The sequence below is a fragment of the Psammomys obesus genome, unplaced genomic scaffold (assembly GCF_907164565.1).
Source record: "Psammomys obesus unplaced genomic scaffold, mPsaObe1.curated_primary_1811, whole genome shotgun sequence".
NCBI classification, from domain to species: domain Eukaryota; kingdom Metazoa; phylum Chordata; class Mammalia; order Rodentia; family Muridae; genus Psammomys; species Psammomys obesus.
In genome coordinates this window covers 11,906,812-11,926,108 of record NW_026585580.1, presented here as the reverse complement: position 1 = coordinate 11,926,108, position 19,297 = coordinate 11,906,812, and the positions used below count along the sequence as shown (strand labels likewise).

The 19,297-nt window shown below is 43.5% G+C and overlaps 1 protein-coding gene across 13 annotated transcripts in view; it reads right to left on the bottom strand.

The window, feature by feature from the left end:
- Dst (dystonin) overlaps window positions 1-19,297 on the bottom strand; it is a 400,583-nt gene that overhangs the window by 158,769 nt on the left and 222,517 nt on the right. For all 13 annotated transcript variants that reach the window (XM_055606512.1, XM_055606422.1, XM_055606436.1 and 10 more), the window contains 4 exons: window positions 4,447-4,559; window positions 4,243-4,349; window positions 2,035-2,154; window positions 26-121 (listed from right to left, as the gene is read on the bottom strand). In XM_055606512.1, the coding sequence (XP_055462487.1) occupies window positions 26-121; window positions 2,035-2,154; window positions 4,243-4,349; window positions 4,447-4,559 (436 nt within the window). The remainder of the gene's footprint in view (window positions 1-25; window positions 122-2,034; window positions 2,155-4,242; window positions 4,350-4,446; window positions 4,560-19,297) is intronic.

Genomic DNA, 19,297 nt, shown 5'->3' with positions numbered 1-19,297 from the left:
AAAGTACTGAGAATGTTTGGCTCACCTCTAGTAATTTATATAGTCGTTTAATTTTTGATTTTTCTGTCTCCTTTGGTGGAATTTCTTTTTCTTTAAACTGTAAGTACTGATTATAAAGTGCCTGTAACGAAGAGAAAAATAAATTATGGTCCATCTGCAAACCCTGCTTTCATAGTGTTATCCCCTCACAGGCTGTTTGCTGTCTCACGGGCACTCAGGAGACCCTCCTTCTGGATTCAGTGCTCCAGCTGCCAGGCAGCTGTGTGTGTGCTGAGTTACACAGGACTGGATAACCCAGCTGATGTGATGGCTCTGTTAAAAAGACCCAGCACCCACACACATCCTTCAGAGTCTAAGCTTTCCAAACTCCAGATGTTGGCTTTCAGTTTCAAGAAAACAGTTGGATGCAATTTGCATAAAGGAAGAAGAACACCTGTTTTCATTTAGGCTTTGGCTCTACTTTGTGGCCTCACCATACCACTGTCAGCTTCAACAGTTTTCTGGTTTTTGTTTCCTAACAAAGGAAGGTAGATGTTATTAGTTGATGTTACTTTTGTAGATGCTTCAATCATTTAATTATCATCTCATGTATGAACCTCCTAAAATGTTTATATTCAAGGCCTTCCTAAAAATTGCATAAGGAAAACACTTTCATATTTAAAAGGTGCATACTAATCAGTTAAGCTTAATTTATGCTATATCAAAATACACATTTCTGTAAGACTCTATAAAGGCTTCTGAACTTATAGAAATATTTGCCAATTCTTCAGGGTATGTTTTCTTTTTTTTCCTATACAACCCACTACCAAGTAATCTGTGTGAACACTCAGATGCCTACAACTTTAAATAAGTCAGAGACCAACACAAATTTGCTCAATGGTCAACAAACAAACAAACAAACAAACAACCCCTGGGAACCCATTTGGAAATAAGTGTATTTATACATTAAATGCAAAACCTATATTGAACCCAAATCAAAATCTTGTAGGTTGCTATCAGACATTAATCACCAAATGTCAGTATGTGCGAAAACACTGTTTATGGCTCCATGTTGCAGTAGAAAAGGCAGGCTTTCATAGTCTTACAACAGTAAGACCCTACAAAAATGTCTTCTTTAAATTATTCAACAAATAGCAAGTAACTCTGTGCCAAGGACAGACTTCCTGTGGCAATGAGAAGAAGAGCCACACCACAGATGTTCTGAACAGATGTGTGAGCACAACAAAGAGCTTTCATGGGGACTATGATGTATTGTTACAACTTTTGTGATTCCAGGCTGAGAGTTAAAACAAAGCTTATTAAGTGAATTAAAGCGACTCTGTAGTCAATATTCATAATAGTGGTTTGTTAAAAACAAACTGCTTTTGCTATGTCAAATACAAACATACAAAACGACGGCTTATTCTTTGATAAGCTTACGTATTATGATTCCTTTATATTGCTGTGATATCTTTCTCAGTAATCTTACCTAAGATTACAGTATTAGCAAAGGTGTGCTAAACCATGGCAATTCACAGCAGCCTATGAGTGCCCATTCTCTAAACCCATGTGCACTCTACTTGGATCTGTATAAAAATCCACAACATGCAGGATGTGCCTTGTGCTCTACAAAAGAACCCCTTCGGGCAGCTTCTAGCCTGATCAAAAGGGGCATGCTCTTGATCACTGCTCTGCGTGTGAGCCTCCTGGGGAGCCTCTGGTCCCAGTGTCTGGTGGGCTGCTAGCACTTCCCACCCGTCATGTAAGATCTGGCCATGTCAGCCCCCGAAGCTCTCAAATTCTTCCTTCAATTCTCAACAAACCAAAGCTTGGGGAATGCAACTTCTTGAAGATGCTGTTGCTGTAGTGTTTTGATTATTAATATTTACCTCCACTTTCTCTATATGTAAGGAGATGGGTAATAAAAAAGTTGTCTACTATAATGTACGGCTTGCCAATGGCGACTTATCTTGAACCTGAGATTATGGGGTTAACCCAGCATAGTTAAAAGCTTCCAATGAAGGCAACCCTGCGGAACTTTTGGAATACACCAACCTTCAGTTCTAGAGGATTGTTAGGAAATGTTCTCTCCGACATCGTGACCACGTGGTGTCTAATCCACTGGATGAGGTAGTTCACCATATTCTGGTATTCGATCCATTTGACTTCAACATCCTAGACAATAAAACAGCAGGGAACGTTTGCATCTTAGGGGGGTGATAACACTCATCTGCCACAAAATTTGTCAGCCACGTTCCTGTGAGTCCAGGTGTCTTGAAGCTGGTCAGGTAAACGTTTTCCTAGTTTCCACTCAGCTACAATTCTGTCCACACAAACAAAATTAAGAACATGCCATCCACATTTGGCCACTACCTGGTCCCAACGAGTGCCAGTTCTGGCCCACAGATAGCAGCTATCTGGGACAGACGCTGCATCAAAGAAGTTTCTGGGGCTTCAAAAAGAGGCTATGATCTGGGAGGTTTTTCGGGGCTCAACCTAAGGGGAGTAACAGCTTGCACGAGCCAGGCTAACCATCTCTGCCAACCGCTGCACATCTATGTCCCCCAATATCTGACACTTGGCAAAGTTACAGGAGATGTAGGGACCAGACAGGAAGGGTCAGATATGATGGGATTTTCAAGTACTCATTAAACAAACTCTTTCAAAAGGGAAGAAGCTGGAAGGCTGTCGGCTGTTATGTAATTAAGTTCCTGAAGAATGCTTATTAGGTGACACAATTGCATTCACTGTTACGATAAGAAGCAAAACTTTGGAAGCATAGTATCTGCAGTCAGGCGTTCTTGTCTAACTAGGGAGAAGAGAAAATCACTGTAAGAACAGTTAAGCAGCATGGGGAGCAGAGCCTAAGTGTTCAGATGACTGAAACAGGCAGCACATGCCAAAAACTAACAAGAAAAATCAGGATACACTTGTGCCTTGCAATGGTCACCAGAGGCTTCTTGGGAAAGGTGGGCCCTAAGCAGTACTGTGAGAAGCAGTGAATAGTCACGTGATTGGAGCAGGGCGTAGAGAAAGTGAATAAAAGATATGAGTCCCAAAGAAAGCAGGGCACTGACCCAGAAATGCTCTACCTATAAGCAGTTGGTTAAAACTACAAAACCACGGCAAAATTGCCAATAATGATAATCAAAATGCAGCTCTGACTCCTGAACCGTCTGAATGGATTTTACCCCTTAGCCTGCAAACGTAATGCCAAAGACACCGAGGTATATGAAGACTAATTTCATGTAGGCAAAGTTAATGCAAAAAGATGGAAAAGTGTAAGCTACCAAGCCCAGGTCTACATGAAGAGGAAGGTGAAACTAGGCGAGAAGATAAAGGAAGGAGCTAAAGGAAACATTCCGCAGCAACAGCTCAGACATGAAATGGAAACACACTGCTTAGAGATCCTACAGGTTAAGAGCTTTGTGTGAAAGGCAAGAAGAAGGGAACAAAAGTAGATCTAGAAATAATACCACAGAGTAGTGACATAGACAGTCAGGAAAGTGGGCACAAGGCTTCCAAGCAACGCATAAACATCCATCCGTCCGTTCGTCCATCCACCCATCCATCCATCCATCCATCCACCCATCCATCCATCTGTATGTCCATCTGTGAGAAGGAAGGAGCAGCCTGAAGTAAAGGGGCATCACCCTCAAACGAACATGGCTTCCCGCTCACTTCTAGCATGTGTATAGTTTGGCCACATCAGGGTGCAGAGCTGGGTCAAATGCCGCAAGCCTTTGAAAAGTGATGACCTGGTAGGGTCACTATAGCCAAAGCTGTGTGTCAGAAACCTGGCTTTGGTCACCTGGCCAAATGCAGAGCCCTTCATCTGGGCCTCATCTGTTCAGTCAGAAAACAACTAGAGTCAGCTCATTTCACGGGGTCTTCCGAGTCAGCTTTGAATGCGTTCTAGAGTGAGATGGCCTAGCTGCAGAGCCAGCAGTTGCCAAAGGGCAGCAAGCTAAAAAGGAAAATCTCTACATTTTGGTGACTCGTAACTTTCATTCACAGATGTGCTGTGACTCAGGTCATTTCCTTCATTTGTGAGACAGGACAACTTTTTTAGTTACACTTCAATTTCAATGGTAGAATGACACTGTGAGATATACATACTATCAGGAAAAAAGCACATTGGCTCCAACACTTGCATGGCACTCAGAATCTCTTTGTAAAAGCCCTTGCACTAATGAGCAGCCGATTCAGCTAAGCAGTTCTGGGTTGGACAGCGGCTCCGAGTGTCGAAGAGCCAGTACTTACGTTTGCACCAATGCCTTCACCACCTTCGGGGACTTTGGGAAATGCATCATAGAGGGACGATACATAGGTTATGACTGATTTTTCATCGGGCGAAGAGACATCAACATCTGCAAGCAGCAACAGGAACGAGTTACTTCACAATGCTAACAGGTGGCCACTGAGGAGGCGCCCATGCCAGCGCAGGTAAGAGAAAAGACAGCTCACCTTCGGGGTCCAGAAGTCTGATAACGCCGATTTTCTCAGCTACATAGAAAGCGTGCTCTAAATTTGCAAGGTTGCTTTGAACAGCAACAGTATTCATGTCTATCAGGTCCGGCCTAGGCAAAAGCGCACCGTGTTAAGTTTCTTACATGACAGTTCACCCTGACAGCTGCATGTACGAGCAGCTTAAACGACAGCATCTGCAAATACCAGTGCTAGACCCACGTTGAGACTGACACAGCCCTCAAGGCAGCGGCTCTCCACCTCTCTAACGCTATGACCTTTTAACACGGCTTCTCACGGTGCAGCGACCCCCCCACCATAAAGTTATTTCCACTGCTGCTTCATAGCTGTAATCTTGCCACTGCTAGGAATCGTAACGTAAATCTCTGATATGCAAGATATCTGATGCGCAGAATGTCTGGTTGAGACCTACAAATTGGAAACCACTGCTTTACACAGTTAGCCTTGTTTACCTGCCTCAGAAGACTGCATGGCCCAAAAGAAAACACACACACACACACACACACACACACACACACACACACACACACACCCCAAAATAAAAATGCAAGCATATGGTACTTCCACAATCTATAAATGTTCCGCACTCGGCTCTTACCACTGTATCTATCTGTCCTCTTCAACCGACTTAAGCTTCTCTCTTCCCATAACACCCTCCCAAACCAGCCAGCAATTTCTCAGATTCTCCCCAAACTCCAAAGTTTTGTGCTTAGTTTAATGCCATTCTCTGCTCAGGATGTCCTATTTACTTTTTGTTTACAATCCTTTCTCCTTCCAAGCAGAGTTGGCCCTACCTCCTCCTTGGGACACCTCATGATTCCCCAACTCATCATTTCTGGTTCCTGGGCTCCTTGTAGTCCTATGCTATACTCAGAATAGGAACAAGGGTAATTTCATACCTCTTTGCCCTAGTAATTGATGGATATATATGAATATCTTGTTTCTCTCATTATTAACTCCAAAATAGGAAGGACCAAGTCCTAATAAACTTCTACATTCTATCTTCCTACTGAAAAATAAATCTATTGATAAATATCTACAGTGAGCAGGTTGCTTAGTTAGTAGTTTGACTCACAGAATTTCATTCACCTCTGTACTTATAACTTCCCTCATAATCTCTCCCTCTATCTCTGTCTTTGTCTCTCTCACACACACACAATGAGCTTTATCGCTTTCTAATTTGTAAGACATGCTCCTCTACAAAGAGGGATACTCTGAAACTAGCTCTATCTACATGAGGAAGAGGCTTCTCAAACATTCTTTGTATGAAGCGTGGTGGACCGTGATGGGTAGAACCTCACTCACTCTAAGGCTTGCATTTTGAACTCAAAAACAAAACAAACAACAACAAACCAAGCACTAAAAGAATACAGACAAATGTGGAAACAACAAGGTCTCCCAGCAGACACACACCGCTGAACCCCTGCGTTGTCCGCAGCACCCACCCCCTCAACTCTCTGCAGACCCTGATCACTATCACAGGCTCTCAGGTTTGCTCACCAGCATCCCCCAGGGAAACACACCCATAGTGAGGCCTGTGGTATGGGAGGAATGAGTAAGTCACCAGGGACACTGCTCAACGGGTCATTTGCACAAGAAACTCCTTTAAAGTACATCATCAGTCTTAACAAAGAAAAAGCAAATGTACTGTGTTGTACTTTTGTTTGCTTGCTTTTTATAACCTAAAGGAAAGGCAAGATTCCATGTCCTCCACCCCCACAAAAAAAAAACAAAAAACCTGCGTGTATTTTATTAGGTGTTAGAAGGAAATGTTCATGATATGGAAATGTAGCTCCACTTCCTGTTTGTTCACACCCCAGAAAATCATCACAAATTCCTCACTGAGCTCCATGTCCACCAGTGAGCACCACCATTCACCACTGACAGCAGTGACGCTCTAAGGGGCAGCCCTCTATAAATAATGGTGTTTGTTTGTTTGTTTGTTTAATTCATAGGCCCATGACATCTCTTGATGTCAAGAATACTAAACAGGTATGTACAAAAGTCTAGACCAAGTGTCTGAAGTTCTTCCAATAAAAAGTTGTTTTGTGTCCACAAAATTAAAATTTCCCGGAGAAGAACCAGACTTTCTGAGACTGTCGATCTCTGGACAAGAAACAGCATGCTATTATGAGAACCCTGCCATTAGCAAGGACAGTAAACACTGAGTAATCCCAAAGAGAATGAATAAAGTCATTGAAGAATGAAGTTTTTTTGACCAAGAGAATAAAACACAAAACTTCCTTTAGAATGATGTCATTTCTGAACAGAGACAGCTGCACAATACAGTGGGCTGAATAAGGCCTCTTCTCTCTTGAATTTAATACTTTTACAGAACAATAGCTGGAGTGGATGTCCCTACCCAAAGCTTGGAGTAGATAAAGCAAATTAGTTAAGAAAAATATAGAAAAGGACGAAAATCAAAAACCACTGGGAAATATAAAGACCTTCGGAGTCTTCAAAACTGTACTGCCACCATGCTTTGCTGGCCGTTTCTGGTCTTTCAGGGGGCCTTCCCCCTGTGCCTGCAACTTCCTGAGGCTCATTCTCTGCCCTGTCTGCCTCCTCCTCTCATTCCTCTCACTGGAATAACACATTCTTTAAATTTTTCATCTACCTGCTGCTAGGGAAATGCCTCTGTGGGAGAAAGCACTTGCTTTGCAAGCAGAAGCCATCTAAACAGCTGGGCGTGGCGTTGTGTGCCCGAAAGCTCAGCACTGGGTGGCAGAGAGAAATGGATCCCAAGAGCTTGGCTGGGCAGCCTGTCAAAATGGTGAGCTTCAGTTTAGGAGAGACCTTGTCTTAAGGAAATAGTGCAACAGAAGACACTAAGAATCCTGCTCTGGCATCTACATGTGGCCTAAGGACCTGTATGCCACACACACACACACACACACACACACACACACACACACACACACACAGAGTTTAAGTGTGACTATTTACTTCTAAGCAGGTTGTATCAATGGTCAAACAACCTTTAACTCGACTGACAGGAGCTTATTTCCTAAGGCACTGAAAAATAAAACTAAAGTGCCTGCTGCTTCCGTGGGACCCCAGGTGGAAAGGCATCAGATTGGCAGTTCCGAGAGCACGTGACAGTACTGCTTGCTGGCACCAGGTCACTCCCCCCACGAGAACACGCCCAAGCACGGGTCAGGAGGAGACAGCTGTGTGGCCCAAGGACCTGTATGCCACACACACACACACACACACACACTCTACAGACAAAGCAATTCAGATAGATGCTCGCTGCTTACTAGAGATATTTATTCCCACTGTGGCCAGCATCGCTTTCCTCAGAATGTTAGCAGGAATTTCATTTTTAACCTGGTTTAAGTATGAAAAGAGCATCAGACCACACTGCAGGCACACGAAGGCTTTGAGCGTTCCTACATTCCACTCTAAGGAACCGAGTATTAACTATCAACATTTCCCTACTTTTACAGACACTTTTTCTATTTATAGGGTGCAATCTTGAAAAAAAATATATGCTAGGCTTTTTATAAAAAAGTGTTTTTTTTAATTGACAAGTTCTCAATTGTTTTTATTATCTTATGATAATTTAATTTTTCCAAATGACTCAATCATCATGGATTAAGCCTTTTAAAACATCACTACCCATTTCTAAAAGGTTAGAAATGTATCACTTAGAATGTATCATTTAGAAATGATACAATAGAAGTGAGATACAATTACATAAATTTTAAATTGAAAATATAAGATCGAAAGGACATAAAGTCAAGTTGGAAATGTGATCAGAAAGTGCAAAATGACATATGTGGTGGTACCCAACTTAAATTCCAGCACCACGAGCCAAAGATGCATGGATCTCTTGTATGGGGCCAGCCTGGTCTTCAGACAGAGTTCTAGGCCATCCAGGGCTATGTTAAGACCCTGTCTCAACAACAACGGCAAACTACTTCTATACATACTTACTGGCCATAATTTATGTTAAAAAAATATAAGGTAAAAAGCATTTTAAAACAGTATTCTGGTTATTATTATTGTTGTTGTTTTTGACACAAGCTAGAATCGTCAGAGAACAGGTAATGTCAACGGAGGAACTACCTCCATCATATTGGCTTGTAATTAAGGCTGTGGGAGTACTTTTTCGATCAGTGATTAATATGGCAGATGGTCATGGGTGGTATAAGAAGTTAAGCTGAGCAAGCCAGAGAGGGCGAGCCAGGAGGCAGCGTTCTTCCATGGCCTCTGCTTGATCAGGCTCCTCTGATTTCTCTCAATGCTGATCTGTCAACTAGTTGTCAACTGTCAACTTTCCTTTCCAGCTTGCTTCTGGTCATGGTGTTAATCACAGTACCAGAAATTTAGAAAATGGAGAAATGACCATTGCCGTAAGTTTAAATAATATTAATATTTAATAGTCTACAGAGTACAAATTTCTAAGGAGCACCTCCTTTAGACAAAAATGTTTAAATCACACACACATATCACGCATATATACATGTGAGACTTACATACATGTGGGAACATAAGTGGATAGATACTTCTATAATTTCAAAATATCTCTATTGTTAAAAACCAAAGCTAGCTGAACACTAAAATGTCCACAAGAAATTTTACTTGGGTGGCAGAGGAAGAGGATAACCCCAGGGCTACTTTCTGGACTCTAGATACTTTGCTCGGATATTAAGTAAGGTACTGTGGAAAAATATTAAAACAGAGATGCCCGAGCCTTTCTAGGTATATAGCAATTTCCCCTGAAGCTCACCCAGGAAGCTCTAAAGGAGGTTCCTTAAGACTCAGGAAGCAAACAACACAGAAGTCTCAGAAAGTCCTGAAACTGACCAAATGCACTGCTCTCCTCCCTCCCCAAGGTTTCATAAATAGTAAGAGCAACTAAAGAGACAGCAGCTGAGTGGTTTGGAAGCAGTGCGGACCAGCCAGCCTCCCTAAAGGCACTGTCTGAACTGCCGTTTGTATGCCCTGCAGTATGCTTCAGGTTCCCAGCTTTCATGAGCTGGCGCCCACGCTGAACTGGGCCTTCTGTGACGTAGCTGTCTTCACTCATTCTTGCCCATAACCCTGTTGGTAGCCCCAAAAGTTAAGAATGAGTGAGTTTGTATGTGTGTGTCCTCTCCCCAGGACAAAAGTCTCTCATTGAACACTACTCAATGTGGATTAAGGGGTCTAAGTATTCTGACGGTGAGAAGCATTGGTGCAGCTTTTCTTTTTTTCCTGTGATAAGGTTTCAGTGTGAGCCTTCTAGTCAGTTCTCTATGCCTCAGACTGTGAACTTCTGAGCATCCTTTGCTGCTTCCTTCTGACAAAAAGGCATGACCCGTCATACCGAGGTTTCTCGCTGGGTGAGTCTTTTCTGAGGTCTGAGAACTAACGACGTTTGCATCATGCCTCTCTAAGAAATTCAATTATCCTTTGAAGTCACATTTTTTCTTAAAATTTACACCTTATTTTGTTCATTTAAAATAAAATCACTTTATTATCAATAACTTAGAAATAACATCAGGTGACTAAATTAAGGCCATTAAAACTTTTTTATTAGCACAAAGCCCTCAGCAGAAATGAAAACACAAAGTACACACAAATACTAACATCGCCTTTTGCTTCCTCCTCTTGGTACAAGAGACTGTTTTTTTTTTTGTTTTTTGTTTTATCTCTTTTCTAGTATTTATTGTTTAAACCCAGAAGTGAAGATACAGATTATTGGAGAGGGGTGTGGCCTGATCTAACTCTGGAGTACATGGTAAAATTGCTGCTCTGCTATTTATTTATTTTTTTGTTATAAATAAATAAAGGACAGTTATTTTTATTATTAAATAGATTTTTAATTTTGGTTTTTATAATAATTTTTTTTTATTAACTGGGTTATTTACTTTATATCCCAACTGAAGCTTCCCCTCCCTCCTCTCCTCCCAGTCCCTTCTCTCCCACTTCATCAACCCCTTCATCTCTTCTCCTCTGAAAAGGGGAGCCAAAACCTAACAGCTAAAACACAGTGACTTAAAATGATGTGATCATCTGAACAGACACAGGAGAACAGTTTCCCATCCCAACTGAAAGTGGCTTCTAGCCACCCGGGAAGATCCTTCCTGCGCACACTAGCAGTCACTGAGGTGGTTCCCCTGAATCGTCAGTTTGGCACAATCTGGACTCAATCACCAGGGCAGGGTCCATGCAGGACTGTCCAGATCAGCTCCCCTATGGGCATGGGGGAGGGTGTTGTCCTTACAGGATGTGGAAGGGCCTGAGTGAAGGCAAAACTGAAGCTAATGGAACTGCTTTATTGGCAAGTCAGGGAGACTGCAGCATGTGGGGGCATTCAGGCCGAACTGAGAAAGCAGCTGTAGGTGATAAAGAGCCCCCGCTGCCCCCGCCATGATGCACAGGGACAGCAGGAAGGAAATCTTACTGTAAGCAAGGCAAAAACCCTACTGGAGGCTCCATCTGGTGAGATATAGTCAGTCCCCTCAAAGAAGGAAATCCCCAAGGGGTTCCCTGCACCTTAAGGGGAGCACACAAGCCGAGAGCTGTGGTCTAGGGGGCCGGGCCTCATCTCAGGCTGCTATCAGCATCTCGCTGTATTAACAGCATCGTCCACCTGGTACTGACTGTAAAGGCACAAAGGATACAAGACTGAGGATGGCAGAGGAGAGTGGCTGAGGACCGGAACTGTTGGCAGTCCCTGATGAGAGGCCCTGAGAGACTATGACATGAAGCTGTGAGGGCGAAGCCTCTATTGGAATGGGGGTACCAGGATGTCAGAGATGCCAGGGCTGTGAGGTTTCTGCCAAGGGGAACGACAGGGGTTTCGGAATGGAGCCTGCATAAGCCTAAATGGGCAGCTGTGCCCTGCAGGTGGGCACAGCCACAGGGTCAGAGCTACCCGTGCCCTCTGAAGCCCACTTGATTACACTATAAGCCCCAGACACCAACAAACAATGGAGCGGCATGCTTGCCATTTGCACGTCTAGATTTTACTTTTGTTTTGACCTGACTGTTCCTATGTCCCTGTTTTTCTGCTTTTGGAATAAGAGTGTTTAGTCTGTGCTGTTACATTTTGGAAGTATTTAATTTGTTATGCTAAGAGGAGTTCACAGTTATGAGAGTTTGGGCTTTTAAAGTGTTGAAATTTGTAAAGACATCAGGGCTTTTAAAGCTGGACTATTTCTTATTAAAAAAAAAAAAAAGGCAAAAAAGGAAAGATGAGATTTGGGGGATGAGGGTGGAAGATTATAGCTCAAAGTGATGTTTATGTGCCAAACTGACATGGGGTGGAGTAACTGTAATTGTCATCTTGACATAACTGGGATCACTTGGGAAGAAGTGCAGAGCTGCTAGACTGGGTTGGCCCATGGGCATGGCTCTGGAGCATTGTCATTATTGAGAAGAACAGCTTAAGGGAAGATGGTACCATTCCCCGAGTTCAGGCCCTGGACTGTGTGGGTCTAAAGAGCTGATCAGCAAGCACGTCTTCTCCTACCCTCCCTGTTCTTGACTGCAGAAGTGATATGACTGCTATCTAGGTCCTGCCGATCCGACATCTCTGAGAGGCTGGACTATCCTCTTGACATACATGATATAATAAACCCTTCTCCCCACAGCTGCTTTTTGTCTGTGTGTTTTGCTATTGCAGTGGAAACAAGAGGGTCATACGAGATGAAGCGTTCTGGATCTGAAAGATGGTGATGCCAACACACAACCCACCAGCTAACCTTGCTTACAAATGGGTGAGACGGGGACATTTTATGAGCATCTTATCACAGTTTATTCTTTTCCTTATTGAAAGGCAATTTTAATGCAACCAAGAGCGAAGGCTGGTAAGGTAAGATGACTCCAACACCGAGCTTCGATGTGGGTGTCCTGTGGTCTCGTCCTGACTCGCTCTCCGCCTCCTTAGGATACAAATCCTGCACAGCTCTTCTTGCTCTCACCGGAAATCAGAAGTTACACCAGCTCGAGCAAAATCATCCAGAATTCCAGTTACACCCCTGGAGCATCGGGAAAGGCAGTGAGCACGGGAGGGAGGGGAGTCCTAGCTGCTGCTGGGACAAGGCTCAAGAACCATGTGGTCTTCCCACGGTCTCAGGATGGTGTAAGAGAAAGCAGCTGCAGAACCGAGCATGAAGAACGATGTTCACAGCTAAGAGGCACCGCCGTCACAGAACCCGGCCCTGAACTGCACCTGGAGAAGCCGTGACTGGTTGCAGCTCTTCCCAGCCAGCAAAGCAGCAAGCCCTCCATTCACAAAGTATTTAATATTCCAGACAACGAGATGCTGAGATCGGTCACTCATAGATGGAGCGCTCAGAGCATATCAGGAGGGCTTGGCCTGGCTGTGAGAACACACGAGAAAACTCATCTGTGACTCTGGCTGGAAGAAACATGAGCGCAGCCGAGGAGAAGTGAGGCTGGCACAAGGAAGCGGCCAAAATGAGGCTGGTTCACAGGCACTTCTTACAGAACTGCAAACTTTTTCCCTAAGAACTACAGAAAGCAATCAAAGCACATTAAGTAGGATTATAAGAGATTAAATGATCAAACCTGGGATCAGACAAGGAAATTTAAAGTGGTTCAGATAGTCTCACAGAATTCAGTTTGGAGAGCTCGGTGGCTTGCAGAGGAATAGCAGCAATGGGAGAGGAAGAGGGACCAGAAGAAGGCCGAACCCACGGCACTGTGTTCTGTAACCGTGGCTGTAGTCACTAAAGCTGTAAATATGGCTGAGGCAAAAGAAGGGAGGGTGAAGGCTGGCCCCCCAACAGTGAAACACGCCGAAAACAGCAGCTAAGAAAGAAGAAATGAGTGCTCAGGAGGCCAACCATTGACAAGTAGTACCAGGCTTGATTTAGCTACTTGGAAGTCAACCAAGAGCCTACAAGTGTTTGAGTGGATTGCGGAATCAGAAACAGAACGCAGCACGGTTGAGAAATAAGTACCTAGGGAAAAAAATGAAGGCAGACAGCTCTTCCTAAAGAGATCAGTCGAGAATCAAGATAAAAGAAGTGGCCCCACAGCCCGACACATGGCGCCACAGCAGAGGGGGATGGGTGGAAGAGGAGTATGTGCCCCACAGAGCAGAAGAGATGGAGATGGGTGCAAGGAGGTGGGCATACATCCAGGATGGAGAAGAAAGTGCCTACACTTGCTGGTGTCCATTTTCCCTGAGAGCAGACATCATCTCCTCTGTTAAGGGTAAAGAGAGTGAGGGGACGAAGAAAGAAGTGCTTACAACGGGCAGGGAGACCAACAGTCAGACACCTCCACCTGGTCCTGCTAAGGCTCCACCCCATGTGTGACATTCCACTGTGCTTAGGGACAAGCACAGGCAGGGCAGACGGCCGGGCTCATGCAGGAGCAGGCTTTGCTCAGAAAAAAGGACACATACTCAGCAGTTTGCGAACAACTATAAAGGGACTCATCCAGCGCGAGTTCTAACGTAAAGACAAAGAGAACCCTACTCCAATTACCCAGAGGCCAGTCCTAACACAAGCTCTATGCCCGAGAACGCAAACCCTACACAAAGACACAAGCAGCAGCACGTTACATAATACCATCTTCTCAGCAGCTCACACAGTAAGGACGTGCATTCCCAGGCCTCACTTCTCCCGTGACAGCATAGCAGTTACCATAACAAATTCCTCAAGACGACTCTTTGGCTCGAATCGTGTCCAGACTTCACATTCTCTAACTGATCTCACTGGTGCAGCAAACATCCCACCCCCTTCCCTCTACACCCTCACACCGCAAAGGTCTGTAAAGCTGTCTCCTGCCCAGTCCCCGTCCCCTAGCAGATAAATACAGGCTTGGGGGAGACCCACACACAGTTATGTAACCAGGTGTAGGCAGCCCTTTATGCTCATATTTGGGCACAACATTATGGAGAGAATCAAAGCCAAGAACTCCTAGGTAGCAACAGGGTATGAAGATAATTTTCTCTTGTTCTCAAACCAGGTGTCTATGTTTATTTCAAATATTCTTCCTTTTTTAACACTACCAAAAAAATATCACCCAATTAACAACGCAGAGAGCAAAGATTGTTAGTACTTCAAGATTAAAATCTAACAATTGTAATAATTAAAAGGTAATTAGAGAACTGACTTTCAACTTCCAAGCAACTCATTTCCAACTCACTTCGTAAACCTGAATGAGTCCAGAGGAAAGCTCTGGCTTTAACCAAGAGGGACCTCCTTCTAGTGCCTGCATGTTAGTGAGCTGCTAAAAGTAAAGTAAGACATTAAAACCCCCAAACCTCCCGCAAACAGCGAGGTGAGAGTCAACTGATTTGCATTCTGCTAAAATTAACACCTTAAACTACTTCATGTCACACAGCGAGATGAGAATATGAACGTGCAAACAAGTCAAAATAGCAAAGTGGTTCTGAGACAGTTGAACTGGCCCAGAGACAATACAGTGCCTGCCTCTGGCTCCTCTAGTATATGCTGAAGGGACGCAGGATGAAGAAAGTTCAGAGAGGCAGCGAGAGGCGAGGGTCAGCACCCATCAGGGCTCTGCTGTTACTGCTTGTTACAGGCGGCCCCAACTTGAGCACACGCGTGTTGCATCGTGGTCGTCTCTTGCTGCCATTCTACCCTCTGTGTGTGCCCGTGTGTGTGCATATGTGCACATGTGAACCACAAGAAGATGCTGGGAACCGTCCTCTATGCCTCTCCATTCTCACTAATCTGGAGGGGCGGCATCTCAGCGAGGCGGAACCCAGCATTCTCCCGGGATCCACCTACCCGCGTCATCTAACGCTGCACTTACTGGGCACATGTAGCCACCGGTCAGTTTTAGGTGGGTTCTGGGGACTTGAACTCAGGTCATTTTGCTTTCAAGGCAAGTACCTTTACCCACCAGGCCAACTCCCGAGTCACAGCATTCTGACTTTTGAAGTGATCGCATCACTCTGAAATCCGCCTACCTCACTCACTTTCCTCCTCTCAGCTCACCACACACGGGTGTTTTGGAGAACACCTTGCCCATCAAACACAGAAAAGTATGCCTATGATCTCATCTTTGATGTGGCTTTAAAAAAATGCATGTAAATAACTTGGTGAGTAAAAGGGTAAAGTGGACAACAGGAGAAGATGGTAATTAAATAAGTGTAGCAGAATGCAATTAAGAAATCTGGAAATGTCTGCTTCCTTCATGGAAGGAAAATGACGAAGACCTAGGCCATTACTCTACACAGAGTCACACATGCACACAAAACACAGAGTTAAAGTCAACATTCTGAGGGCAAAAAAAAAAAAAACAAAACAAAAACGGCGAAGTGTCCATCAATCATACATTTTAAATAAATTATGTTCCATTCACAGCACAGAAAAAAAGGCAGCTTATCCGGCTTCCACAGCTGCACAGCTGCCCTCCTGTTACTGCAATGAAGCAGCTCAGCATTCTTAAAAAATGGAAGCAGGGGAGCAAAGGTTACTTCATAGCCTTCAGTAGCTGATTCTCTTCCACCCCGTGCATACTGCCTCTTCAAGGGCTTTAACTTTGTTAATAGTTAGCAGTGACCAATTTCTTCTAAGTTTAACTGTTCTGAGTTTACTTTGTAAACGATTTGATGGCTTTATAAAGCGAAACACTGTTTGCTGTTGTCTTGTTTTAGTATTAGTAACCACCAGGGTTTGTGGCCACAGGGAGCAGAGGCTGTAATACCCAGGTGTGTGCACACTCGTATACACACCCTCCCGCTCAGGACTCTGCTGCCTGAGGACTTGCGGAAGGAGCTACCCTGTCTACCTGGACACACCTTCCTCTGAGAACATTTCAAACCCTGAAGGGCCTCCTCCCACTATTGAACCAGCCCAATCCAGTTCAGCTTCTGAGGACTGAATCCAAGACTGAGACTGACTCACCAGCCTGCAGGTCATATGATTAAACAGGATACTGTGGCCACAGCCTTCTGGGGCAACATTACCCACTTAAAACATTGTTAAACTTTTAATGTGATGAAGCACAGTGGGCCCAATAAATTTCAATTCAACATGCAAATTATGAACAAAATAATTAGTACTAAATTATGTCCTCAATTAGAAACTAGTTCAAAGGGCATGCTCCTACAAACTGCTGCCTAACATTCCCAACCTTAATTGGCTAGTATGTTTAAAACAAGCCCATGGAAAGAATGCAGAGATTGAAATAAATGAATGGGTAAATTAAAAACAAGAGCAGGACAGGCAGAAACTAGTAAGTAGAAATAACCTCTCCTGGAAATGTACCTCCCCACCACCACCACGCACCCAGCTTTCCAGTCCTGGTCTCCTGGATTTTTCCATATTGCCCTGCAGAGCCCCAAGGGCCATGCTACATTTTCCACACTCTTTCTGGTCTGCAGATTCACATTCATTCTCAGGTGTAGGTGGCTGTTTGCACACTGAATGAGGACAGAGCTGTTCGGAACCTAGCTTTCAGGAATTCTAGGGAAAATGCCCACCCGGAGAGACTGACTGCAGTTAGCTCTGCAGCAGAGCTTCAAGCACACAGTCAGAGCTTTACCTCTCGTGAGCACAGCTCTGGCAGAAGCAAGGTTGAAGTGCTTCTGGGACACCCTCTGGGGACGTCAGCAGCACGCTCCCCTACCTCCGCCCTCACCTTCATGCAGTTCAGAGAGCAGGATGCGCATGGCTAGTGCTTTGCTAATTCCACCACATCCTCTTCTGCTAGTAAGCCGACTCAGGAGATGTTTTCGTGACTCTTTTCATCTACATTCATCAAATCCTGTCTTCCTGTTTTTCCTTTGACAAAGTTCTGAGTTTGTTAACAGTGAGACATGCTTAGAATTCTTCACTGTGGTTTTCACTGAAAAGATTTCATTATAGATCAAAGAACATTAAAGTTATTTGAACTGAATAACAAAACAAGTAGGGCATGTGGCATTGATCTGTTTCCTTTGGAAAAAATGTAACAAACAGAAGTTCCTGGAAGTTGCTAGAAAGAGCAACAGAATCTCTTAAGATTTAATTGAGGAGCCGGTCACGGTGGCACACGCCTGTAATCCCAGTACTCTGGTAGGCAGAGGCAGGAGGATCTCTGTGAGTTCGAGGCCAGCCTTGTCTACAAAGTGAGTCCAGGACAGACAAGGCTACACATAAAAACTGTCTCGAAAAACAAAAACAAAACAAAACAAAACAACCCAACAGATTTAACTGGGGGAAATTTACTTATTTATAATGTATCTAAACAAAAACTCAAGAACTGTTCTTTATAATCTCTCTACTTTCTCCCTGTTCTTTCTGAAACCATAAGCCAATTTGACATATTAACCCTAGAGAATTTGTGATTCTGCTGTTACTTCAGCGAAGTACTTCAATACTCTTTAATTTTAGTATAATAGTTCTTACCATATCACGATTTTCACTGTTAGCAAACCCTAAATTAAGCAACTAACATTGCCCCTTACTAACTAATAAGAAGAAGCAAAGACCCGCCTGGCAGTTACATATGGATGAGTTCAGTTCTCAAGTTCACTGGCAGTTTCTGTGGATCTCTGCTCACCGTCATGAGCCTTTAAGGATGGATGACCACACTGTTCTGGTCAGCACCTCCACCTCTTAAAATCATTAGCATACAGAAAGTATGGCAGTATGACAAACTCCAGAGCAGTCGCATTCATTATTTCTTAAAAGGCATATGATGTTGAGCATATTAATTAACATTTGAGTATTTTTTTATTATTGATGAAAATGAAGGCAACTGTCTATGAGATTTTCTCTGATTTTGTTTTTGTTTGTTTTTCTGTTTGTTTGTTTTTTGGAGCAGTGTTTCTCTGTGTAGCCCTGGCTGTCCTGGAACTTGCTCTGTAGGTCAGGCTGGTCTCACACTCACAGATCTACCTGTCTGTGCTTCCTGAGTGCTGGGATTAAAGGTGTGTGCCACTGTGGCCTAGCTTGACATTTTTTTTTTTAAAACTAAGATATTTATGTTTATTATAATACAGATTTCTGCCAAGGCAGAAATACCTGTCTACATGGTTAACGTTCTGTGTGTGTTTCCTGGGTGCTTATCTTCTAATATAATGCTCTTTTCACCTCCACGGGCAACTGTAATTTACAAAATCTGTTACCCTTAAATCCTCTTCATTTAACTTCATATAATACTTCTTTGGACATAAAAATTAGAAAAACAAACTATGTAAAAATGTTAGGATACTGAATTGTTAATAACATACTGTTTACCTGGGTTAGCAAACCTGCTTAATTTCAAATAGTCTAGACAATTATACTAATAAAAATTATGGTAGGCTGCCCAACCATTTACTCTACCAATTGCTTTTCACAGTGTAGTTTATATTAATCCAAAAATTTGAACATGTTTGTATGAGTGAACAACAAAACCAATGTATGTTTGAAATACCATAAGAAAACTATTCCTTTGTGTGCTAATTTTTCTTTTCCTTTCTTTCATTTTTTTGTTTGTTTGTTTGGTTTGGTTTTGGTGAGACAGGGTTTCTCTGTGTAGCTTCAGCTGCCCTGGACTTGATTTGTAGTCCAGGCTGGCCTTAAACTCCAGAGATACCCCTGCCTCAGCCTCTCCCAGTGCTGGAATTACACATGAGTACAACTGTACCCAGCTTTGTGTGCTAACTTCAAAGCTTAGAAACCTGTCGTGATTGTGCTTCTATGTCATATCAATATTTCTAAATCCTGAGAAGACACTACATATGAAAGTCTTAATAAACCATGTGTAAAGTAATACTTGTTTACTTTGGAATGACAATTTGGTATGTATTTTCAGTTTTAAATCCTCGCCTTTCTAGGGTGTGAGAACCTGATCTCCTTTATTCACAGTCTTCTAGCCACTGGGGACATCTACCCCAGCCACTGGGGACATCTACCCCAGC